Consider the following 11583-nt stretch of genomic DNA (forward strand, 5'->3'; position numbering starts at 1 on the left):
TCTAGTTTTTTGTTGTAAAACATTAAAAATAAATTTTTTTCCAAGTTTTTTTAAAGAAAAATTGAAAATTGACCAAAGCAACCTTTGTAGTTTTTTAAATTACTTTAAAATATTTTTTTAAATTATTGTTAATATTATATCTAAATACATAGAAATTATGCAGAAACTATAAATATTAAAAAATGAATAGATTAAAAATTAGTATTTAATATATTAAATATTATTTAAAAATATGTAAGTGTTCCACACACAAAAAATTAATTCATTTAAACACAAAAAAAATATTGAAAATGAGATCATAATTTTTATTTTATTTTATATTATATTTTATTTTATATTATTTATTTTTGTCTTAAAAAGGATGATAAGTATCATTTTATTAATTATCACGAAGTTGAAAGTTTGAATTCAGAGACAAAACTATATTTATTAGTAATATTTATGTATTTTCTTCTATTGGGCAATGACTTATATGGGCCGTTAATTTGGGTTCATTTTCATGAAAGGTAACTCCCACAACAAAAGGGCGTAAAAAAGCCGAAGTTCTTCTGAGAAAATTCAAAAAACTTAACTTCTAAGTTTCAACTTGGCGTGTCCCACATTGTTCTTCTGATTCTGAATGCAACGAGAAAAAGAGAATCGTCAGCAATTAGTTCGCAAGGTTATGAAATACGAAACTTCTCCTTCCCCTTCAATCTTGATTCTTTCTTCTTCTTTTGTTTGTTGATGAGTTTTCCACCACCCCGTTATCGTTAAACTTTCGAAATCGAGTCGTTTCGTTCCATTCGTAACAAATGGTTTATGCATTTGTATATTTGTAAGGTTTTGATGTTCGTTCCTTATAAAGAATGAATCTTCTAGTTCTTGATATTTGTTTTTTATATGCTACCTTTTCTAAAATAAACATGTCTCCTTTGTCTTGATGATCTAAGGTCATATCTAGTCTTTTTTATTTTCAGAACAATTATATTATTTAATGTTCAATATGATAATTACAGTTTTTGATATGTGAATGTGTGCATATGAAAGAATTAGTGATGGTTGTTTTTCTTATATGTTGCATTGCATTCATTTTGGATACAAATTTTGTACTCCCTCTTCCTCTCCATGCATTAAGTGTCACGGTCAAAAAATTACAAAAGTACGTTAATTTTAGGGTAGGTACTTAAAAGTCATAAAAAATGTTAACAACAATATAGTCGGTGACCTTGTTCATATTTACAAAAAAATTGATTGACACGTGGATTCAATACAAAGCACATATTTGTTTTTCTTTATTTTTGTCAAATTGATATCATTGAAGTTCCTATTTTAGTCATAAAAATGAAAACGACATTAACATTTCTTCGAAGAGACGGCGAAGATAGTCGTCATGTTTTTGACACAAAAATGCAAAATAATTATAACCCAATTAAAGTGTCTTTATGGTTTGTATATGATATATGAAAAGTGAAAAACTGAGTTATTTTATTTATTATTATACTAACATATTTAAGGCATGATGTTACAGGCATATGGTACTTTGAGGTACTTAGGATAAGAATTTAATTGGTGAGGATGGCTAACTCGGATCCTACAAGTTCAATTGAAAACTCTGTTACAGAAATTGATGGTCAAAGGAAACCTCGGATTCTACTTGGTGCTTGTGGAAGTGTAGCTGCTACGAAATTTGGACTGGTAATGGAAGCTTTTTCAGAATGGGCAGAAATAAAGGCAGTTGTGACAGAAACAGGTTTTCAATTTGTTGGTAGTAGTGAAGCAGCACCATTAATGTTTGAGGGTGTAGAAATATTTTGTGACTATCATGACTGGAATAGTTGGAAAATGATAGGTGATACTGTACTTCACATTGCCCTTCGTGATTGGGCTGATATCATGGTCATTGCTCCTTTGTCAGCACATACTCTTGCCAAGGTATATATAATGCTATTAATTGCCATTTTATTGTTCTATATCATATATTAACAATTAGAGAGATGGTGTTGTGTTTTAGATAGCTGGAGGATTATGTGACAATCTGTTGACAAGTATTGTGCGAGCATGGGACTACAAGAAACCAATGTTTATTGCACCATCAATGAATACTTGTGTATGGAAAAATCGTTTAACAGAACAACATTTCATGACCATTGATGAGTTAGGCATTTCTCTTATCCCACCTGTTCGAAACTTGCCAACTCATATGAGTGAAATGCCTGATCCTTCTATCATTTCATCACATGTTAAACGCTTTTGCAACTCAAATATTCCGAAAGATGAGGTTTAGGGATGTTTTAATCATTTTGAAAGAAAAAATAATATTCTTTTCTTTTTCTCCTAGAGTGTTGCTTTGTATAGTAGTAGCATGCTCTTGACCTCTTGTATAGATTGGAATATATTCTTGTTGACTCATTACAAATGAAATTGTAAATGTTGCGTTGTAGGATATTATTGATCTCTTTTGCAGGTTTTCTTTCTTTCTTTCTTTTTTTTTTTTTGTATTGTCTAATTTGGACGTATATTTTGTATTGGCGAAATAAAGGAGAAGGCAAAGATGGAAATTTTTATTGATATATATTTAAAGTACTGACTTGATACAGTATATAGATATAATACAATTGACAATATATATAAATATAATACAATTGAATAAAGATTAAAAAATAAAAACAATTAATAAAGTCTATACAAGAATAAAAACGCACGGCTGTGGATTGAAATTGCTATAAAGGCTAAATAAAAGCCATTTAATAAAATTGATATTGTTCTACTAATTTAATATTGATTTGCACCTTTTTTTTTCTTCATATTTATGTACTTTGTGATCGACTAATTTTGATATATTTAAATGCTTTTGAGAATATTAAAGAATGAGAAAAAAAATCACTTTTTTTTAATTATTTAGAAATCACTTTGACGACGTAGGTAAAATATTACTTAGAAACCACTTTTAGTTAAACTCAAATTGTAGTGATGCGATCTACATTCTTCATTAACTTTTTTTTTGAAACAAAGATCATTTATGTGTAGTGTCAATTTTATTAAACATTAGTATTTTCATATACTTTTTACGCGGATTCTACGACAACGTTATGGGTCTGTTTCAGAGTTTAGGAAGGGTTAAAAGAACTTTTTTAAAAAGGAAGAATGAGATGTAAGGAAGGGAAAGATTTTAGAGGAGAGAATTTTAAATAGTTTATTTTTCTTTGCATACAAAATTCCTTTGAGATAAAAGGACTTTGAGGTGTTTATTTTTCATCATAATCTAAAATCCCCTTAATTTGAGAAACTAAAAAACATACGTTGGAAGAAAATTTTAAAAGACTTGAATAAATTCTTCAAATACTTTATTTTTTAAATAATTTGTCAAATTTTCTACGTGGTTAAAACACACTAAAAATAAAAATTATATTAATCATAAATGTGCTTTTGTAATTATTCCAAACACTTTCTAACTTGACATCACAAAGGTATCCTAACACAATAGTCTTGATTTCAATACACAGATAAATATTAGATGAATATAATATTGTATTTATTACTAGCTTAATTAATTTGCTTCGTAAAAGCTACTCATACAGACTTAAAAGATTGGACTTGTGATCCAATGTGTTTTGTTTTGGCTGCTACTTTTTATTGTATCCTTGGTTTCTCCAGTGTTGTATTTTGTACTTCCAATTAAATTTATAACCTCCCATTTAAAAAGTTTAAGCTTGAAATTATCAAAACATCTTCAACCTCACTGTAAAATTCAAAAAAATTGATCGTACATCCATAATTTAATTTTTCAAAAAATGTAAGCTTTTTCTCATAAAATATCTTTACCGAAAATTTCTAGAGGAATAAAATGTTCAATAGTCATTTTCAATATTGAAAAATTCGTTTTTGAAATTTTTTATAGTTGTTTTTCAATACCGGAAATTTAAAATTTCTAGTTGAAACTCCCAAAAATCTCAAAAGCGAAGTTTTTGGCATTGAAAATGAACTACCGGAAAATTCAATTTTTCGGTGAAACTCACAAAAATTTCATTTGTCACTGAAATTTTCATAACAATGTCTTTTTAAAAAAAAAATTGTAACTTTTTTTTACATTTTTTTTATTCAATTTTTTTCAGTGAGGATCAAATGAGCAAAAAAACACCGTTGAACATTCTCGAGTTCGACCTCCTACACAATCAAATAGGAGAGTTTTCGTTCAAAAAATGAGAAAGAGAAACGACAAGATGCGGCAACAGGATTATAATATTTAATTTGAGTTTGAGTAAGATCTTGCGTTTAATGATCAACAAGATCAATAGCATCGACATAACACGAGCATCGCCATCAGCAACCTGAACAACCTACATTTTCTAGATGTCCTTACAATCTTTTCGTCCTTAAGGACTATGAGCACCACATTGCAGTTAAAGTGTGGAATAGACAAATTAGTAAATAATTTATTTTATTACATATTATTTGATAGCATAATATGTATATTTTAATATATTTGTTGCATAATTTATTACAAAACTGATTTTAGGAACTCAAATGCAAGATATGTATAGTTTAGTTTATACGAAGCTTATTATAGTATAATTTATATGTATATTTTAATATATTTATAGGATAGTTCATTAGAGTTTAATGAATTAATTGTATATTTATATTATAATTTATTGTGTGTTGTTTTAATTAAACAGGATAAACGTGTCTTGAAAGTTGTTTCAAATGACAAAAAGCAAGACAAATTCATTGATATCATATACGTATTATTTGCTTAGATAGATCATTGGATTGCTACGTCTGGATTACGTCATCTGCAACAATGTAGTTTGCACGTGGTTGACGGTAATATGATATCTTCTTTTGTTGAGAAATGACACGCATAGACTAGCTCATTTCACTTGTCATTTGGTGAAATGACTATTACTCTTGATGACGTTAGGGGTCTTTTGGACATCCTATTTTATGAAGAGTTTTTCACACCTCCCGCTAATGGGAATAAAGATTTGGCCATTGTTGTTGTCATTGAGTTATTGAGAGTTGATCATGATGAAAATGCGATTGAAACTAGGATCAATAAAGGTGCTTCATATAGTTTTGAGTGGTTGAAAATTATATTTTTTAAGCAACTTCGTGAAGGGGCGATTGTGCAACGAGAACATACCTACTTCATTTGGTAGGGTGTATCATACTAGTTGATAAAAAATTTACCCTTATATATGCAAAATATTTGTTTCTTTTTCAAGACCTTGATACTTGTGGTAAATGGATGTGGGGGCTAGCTGATCTTGTTGTTTTATATGACTATTTTAGAGATGGTACACTACCTCTAACATATGAGTTGAGGTCTTTTAAACTATAAAAAATTTGACCCCTCTAACATGTGAGTTGAGGTTAATAATTAGTAGGCTAATTGAAAGTTGTATGCATGATCAATCTGATAGCCATCTCGACCTGAACATACCACCGATTTGCATACCAACCGGTTTAACTCACCAGTTCGAGCTGGTTACTAAAATATTGCGTATAACAAGAGATGAAAAAAAGTATAAACTTTGCTATGAAAATAGCAATTTGTTACATTTGTTTTTTATTTTGGTACATATTATATTTGGTTATTTAACGAATAAATAGATAAAGCGATTTTTACAATTGTAAACGTAAATCAATTTAAGCTTAAATTTTGTAAATTGATAAATACATATTTGAAATTATAAAATAATAATCAAAACAATCTATATTTAAATTTTTATTGTTGAAAATTATGATGTGACGTGTTAATTTAATATTTGATTCTTTCATATTTGATATCACAAGTGGTTGCGAAACAACAACGATGTGAAACTGATGACTACACCTATTGTCGACGCGACCCTAAGCATGAATGAAGATGTTGTCAATGTTCATAATTATTGTTGTTTTTTAGTTTCAGAAAACTGTTTAAAAATCACAATTTATGTCACCAAAGATATTATTGGGTTGAGTTGCAGACTAAGTCACTCTATTTAGGATGTTTTACCGCACTGCCTAAATTGTGCAAGGCAAACTATCAACCACGAAGTTCATAGGATAAAACAACTCAGATTCACTGTATCGGAGTTCCACTACACCGTAGAAAACTATTCTAGAATTACACCATCAATATGGCAGTTAAATTCACTCTCAACATGACGATTAAAGTCACTCGCAATATGGGTACTATGACCACTCATAAATCAACAGAACTACGAAACAAAAAACCGCTCTAAAAGACTACAGCACACAAACCGCTACAAAAGACTACGACACAAAACCGCTCATAGTAGTATTAGGACCACTAAAAAATTAACGGAACTACGACATAAAAACTGCTCTAAAAGGATTGTGATATTAGGACCACTCAAAAATCGACAGAACTACGACATAACAACTGCTCTAAAAAACGATATGACTACATCATAACAACCGCTCTAAAAGATGAAGCGACTACAACATAACAACCGCTCAAAGAATCGAAAGGACAACAGTACAAAACCACTCATAAATATCAAAGGGACAAAAAGAAAGGGGAGAAGTGACTCGAAAATAAGTCGAGCAGAATAGAAAAGAGAGAAAAGAGAAAGTTAGGAAATGCATCCAACTTTAGCGTACTTATCACAAGAATTTAAAACTCATTATATAGTGATGAAAGCAAACTCGCATATGTTTTCTATCCAATGTGGGACTTTAGTATTTATAGAGTTGAAAACTACTCAAAATATGATAGTTTTCCAATGTGGGACTTCAACAATTTTTAGATTCACACATTAACATACTCTATGTTCCAACAATCCTCCACTTGAATTAAAAAAATGTTTCTGAAGTAGCGTCAAACGCTTCTATAAGATTGCACATAAGCAGAGGTGTCTCTTGACTTGAACATTTGCATAGTAAGTAAGATTCATATTCAACAAGAGTGACTCGTAATCTTGAACTATATTTATGACATCAAACTCACACACAACTTTTTCATAGAGTGTATTCTCAAAAGCCCGTGCATTTATGGCTCTGCACGTCTATCCCAATATAGTGAATGCTCTAGGAATTCTTCTCAAAATCACATAGAAAGCGGTCGCACTTCCACATTCACATAGGTGAGTCTATCAAGAGTACTCTTGTAGCTAGGTACTCCATTCCACATAGAGTATAGATCTCATTAATAGTTTATATTACCTCATCCTATCGTCACTTCAGGAATCATGTTTTTCTAATTTATAATAGAATTTTCATCTCATATCACTTCACGACTTGTTATCACTCATTGAACCTAATTATTGGGATCTCCAGTCTTTTAGGTTGGGTTACCCTTATGAGTGACTTTATGGACATTAGTCTCATCCTTTTGGATATATTTAGGACTTTCTCTCTAGCTAATTCTTTCGTCAAAGGATATACTAAATTCTCATCAGTGCGTATATGATCCATTATAACAACTCATTTAGAAAGTAACTATCTAACATTGTTGTTCTTACGAAGAATTTGTCCTCTCTTACTGTTGTAATAACAATTTTCAATATTCGCAATAGTTGTAGTACCATCGTAGTGGAAAAACACATCTGTCATAGCTTTTTCCCATAAAGGGATCTCAACTAGCAATCATCTCAACCAGTTCGCTTATCCACTAGTAGTAACTAGTGCTATCATTTCAGACTCCATAGTGAACTAAGTCAATATCGTATGTTCTTCGATTTCCAAGATACACCACCACTAAATATACTAAATATAGCCCCTGGTTGCTTTGGAGTCATATGATAAAATGTTCCAATCAACAACATTGTATCCTTCAAGAACGACATGAAATATTTGATAATGTAATTCGAGACTCATGGTCCTTTTTAGGTATCTCATGACTCTTTTGATAGCGTGTCAATGCTCGACACTAGGTCTACTGGTAAACATGCACAATAGTCCTACGATGTAGGCAATGTCGAGTCTAGTACATTCAGTGGCATACCCGAGGTTGCTAATGATGCTCGCATGTTCAGTTTGTCTAACACCTTCACCTGTGTTCTTGAAAAGTTTTACGCTTGGACCATATGGTGTGCAAGCAGGTTTACGACCAAAGTATTTATATTTCTTTAGGGTCTTTTCAATATAATGAGACTGATCCAAAGACATTCCTTTTTCTAACCTAGTAATTTTGATTCATAGGATTACACTCGCTTCTTTGAGGTATTTCATTCAAAGTTGTTACACAGCGACGATTTCACATTATGAACCAAATATGAGTAAGTCATCTACATAGAGACATATAATAGTGCAAATGCCATTTTCAGATTTATAATAAACACATTTTTCACTTTGTTCACTTTAAACTCGTTTCATATAATCAAGTTATCAAAATTTTCATGCCATTGTTTAAGAGCTTGTTTAAGACCATACAAAGATTTATCTAACTTATAGACCATATCTTCTTGTCCATGAATTACAAAATCTTCAGGTTGTTCCACATAGATTTCTTCTTCTAGATCACTATTTAAAAAAACTGTTTTAACATCCATTTGGTGTATCACCATATTATGAATAGCCGCAAGTGATATGAGTACCCTAATGGATGTTATTCTAGTGATTGGTGAAAAAATGTCGAAGAGATATATATTTTCTCTTTGTCTAAAACCTTTGACTACAAGGTGTGCCTTGTATTTATCAACTGTTCCATCAGGTTTTAGTTTATTTTTCAAGATCCATTTACAACCTATTGGTTTGCAACCAATAGGCAAATCTACTAAATGTCAGGTCTTGTTAGAATCTAGAGAATCCATTTCATCATTTATAGCTTCTTGTCATAAATTTGCATCCAATGATGTCAAAACTTCTTTAAGATTTGCAGGATCCTCTTCTAAATTATAGAAAGTATATTCGGGTCCATAATATTTAGCAACTCATAACCTCTTACTTTTTTGAGTTTATGTTTCGCCTTATTTGTTGCTTTCAGTGCTTCTTGTCACATGAATGTGACTTGGTTCTCTACCCCCACTATTTCTCAATTTGAAAGGGAATTTATTTTCATAGAAGTCAACATCTTTTGACTCTATGATCACTTTTGTATTTAGATCATAAAATCTATACGCTTTATTGTTTACTGCATACCCAAACGAATATACATTCATATGCTCTACTGGCGAGTTTAATTCGCATGGGATCGGGGATTCTAACAAAGCTGAACAAGCTGAGGCAACCATGTATCATAACAAGCTGCTGATGTGCACTATGAGGTTGAAGCAGACCATGTAATGATGGTTATTGATGATGCAATAACAGGGATGTTTACACTAAGTGAATATTGTTTCCCTGCAATCTAAGCCCATGTTTGTTGAAAAAAAATGTATTGGAAGGACCCGAGGACATGTTGATCAGGTTTCCCACAAGAAATTAGTATCGATAGTTGAAATTACCAAGGTTTAGATAACCTGAGTGCAATTCGTAAGTTAAAATACCTCGTTTGGTCCTTCAATCTTGACACAATCTTCTAGTATGATGCTTTTGTCCACTATAATAAAATTGAGGAATTAAAATATGTTTTAAGGGTATCAGGATGATCAATGTTTTTTATGTCGATTGCGAAGGTCGGAGCGGTGGGATCGCCTTATTTCGGCGCACCTTATTACAATGCTCTATTATCAATTTTTTTGTCAAACCATATAAATGTTGATATTGTGGGTAGCAGTATGAGCACTTGGTGTTTGAAAAGTTTCTATGGGTATCCTGAGAGTAGGAGAAGAAGAGATTATTGGAATTTCACATATCATCTCACTCAACCTACCTCTTTACTACAATGTATTATGGAGGATTTTAACGATATCATTTCGGCCTCAAAAAAGAAGGGTCATAGGGAACATGCCTCATGACATATTAATTGTTCAATAGACGCAAGTTTAGACGTTAGGCTAATTGATGTACACATGGAGGGTTGCCCATTTACTTGGTTTAAGAGCCTTGACACCGATTGAGCGATGAAAGAATTCCATGATCGTTGCATGGCTAATGAAATGTGGTCTCAGTTGTTATTGAATGCATTGATTGAGAACATAATGGCACCAACATTGGTTTATGAATGTATTTGTTAAGGAAGTGGTTAGCTCATCTTATGGTTCAAGATGATCATTTTTAGAGACAAATGGCGAAGTCCCATTGGCTTCGTAATGACGATTTAAACACCATATTTTTTCATGCACAAGCGTCATCTAGAAGAAACGTCAATTGCATCCCCCCATCTAAAGGATTTAATGGTCACTAGGTCACATACGCAGTGGGGCTATGCACAATGGTTAATAACTATTTTACTATTATGATCCAAAAATAAGCCAGTATTCGGGAACTAATTCTTCAAGCTATGAACATATCCATTTCTCAAGCTGATAATTATTTACTTATTGCACCATTCTTGTTAGAGGAATTTAATGATGTTATGTTCTTAATGAATTCAAACAAATATCCCAAACTGATGGTTTTAATCTTGGTTTTTATCAACATTTTTGGTTCATGTGTGGTTTGGAAATTTTTCAGGAATATTGTTCTTGTTTTATGATAAGTAATTTTCCATCCACTCTTAATATGAAAAACATTGCTCTGGTGAGGTACAAAGTTCTATGAAAAATCGACGCCCTATAGATGATTACAAAAGTGTTGGCTAACATACTCACACGAGTTTTGGACAATTGTATTTCTGAAGCTCAATCTGACTTTGTGCTAGGTCGATCAATTTTTTTTTAATAATACATTGATAGCTTTTGAGGTCATTCACTCTCTAAAATAAAAAACTAGAGGTAATAATAGGGACGTGGCTCTTAAACTTGAGATTAGCAAGGCATATGATAGGATTGAGTGGGACTACCTCCGTGAGATTATGTTGAGGATGTGTTTTTCTCCTCGATGGTTCTCTTAGGTCATGCTCTTTGTTGAAACAATAGATTATATAGTTCTTGTAAGTAATGATGTGATCGAGTCGGTTATTCCAGGTAGGGGTCTCCCTCACTGTCATCATTTTCCCCCCATACTTGTTTATTATTTGTGCATAAGGGATTTCAACATTTATTCGACAAGTTGGAGCACGAGGTGATATTCATTGTACCAAAATTTGTAGAAATACTCTTGTTATCACACATTTGTTGTTTACAGACAACTATTTTCTCTTCTACCAAGCTAATAATAATGAAGTCTTGACTATGAAGAGTATTCTTACTACCTACGAGTTGGCGATTGGTCAAGCGATAAATTTTTAAAAATATGAAATTTAACTGCGTAGAAATGTCCCTAATGAGATGGAGCAACAAATGTTTTATACTTTGGGAGTGAAAATTGTATTATGTACATGAAAATATTTGGGCATCTCTTCTATGGTCAGTCGTAGTAGAAAAGTTATTTTTCGCTTCATTCAAGACCGTATATGGCGCAAGATCAATTTCTGAAGTAGTAAATGCTTGACGAAAGTTGAGCATGATGTACTATTTAAATTGGTTCATCAAGTTATCCCATCATAGGTTATGGGTGTATTTCTCCTTTCATCATCACTAGGGGATGCGATTGAAAAGATGATGAACTCTTATTGGTGGGAACATTCGAGCTCTCAAGCAAAAGGTGTGCACTGGCTTTCGTGGGACAAAC

At 31.8% G+C, this 11583-nt stretch overlaps 1 protein-coding gene across 1 annotated transcript; it reads left to right on the top strand.

Moving 5' to 3' along the window:
* Positions 1 to 481: 481 nt before the first annotated feature.
* Positions 482 to 2438, top strand: LOC101505641 (probable phosphopantothenoylcysteine decarboxylase). The gene is made up of 3 exons (XM_004492598.4): positions 482 to 661; positions 1511 to 1914; positions 1994 to 2438. Exons 2-3 carry the CDS (start codon positions 1558 to 1560, stop codon positions 2264 to 2266), a joined length of 630 nt encoding a protein of 209 aa, XP_004492655.1. The 5' UTR covers positions 482 to 661; positions 1511 to 1557; the 3' UTR covers positions 2267 to 2438.
* The last annotated feature ends 9145 nt before the right edge of the window (positions 2439 to 11583 follow it).

The sequence above is a fragment of the Cicer arietinum genome, chromosome 3 (assembly GCF_000331145.2).
Source record: "Cicer arietinum cultivar CDC Frontier isolate Library 1 chromosome 3, Cicar.CDCFrontier_v2.0, whole genome shotgun sequence".
Lineage (NCBI taxonomy): Eukaryota > Viridiplantae > Streptophyta > Magnoliopsida > Fabales > Fabaceae > Cicer > Cicer arietinum.

Excerpts from the sequence above, each read along its gene's own strand:
- LOC101505641 (XM_004492598.4), top strand. The coding sequence starts at position 1,558 with ATGGCTAACTCGGATCCTACAAGTTCAATTGAAAACTCTGTTACAGAA. Across the intron at positions 1,915-1,993 it reads CAGCACATACTCTTGCCAAG|ATAGCTGGAGGATTATGTGA; the intron begins GTATATATAATG and ends GTTGTGTTTTAG.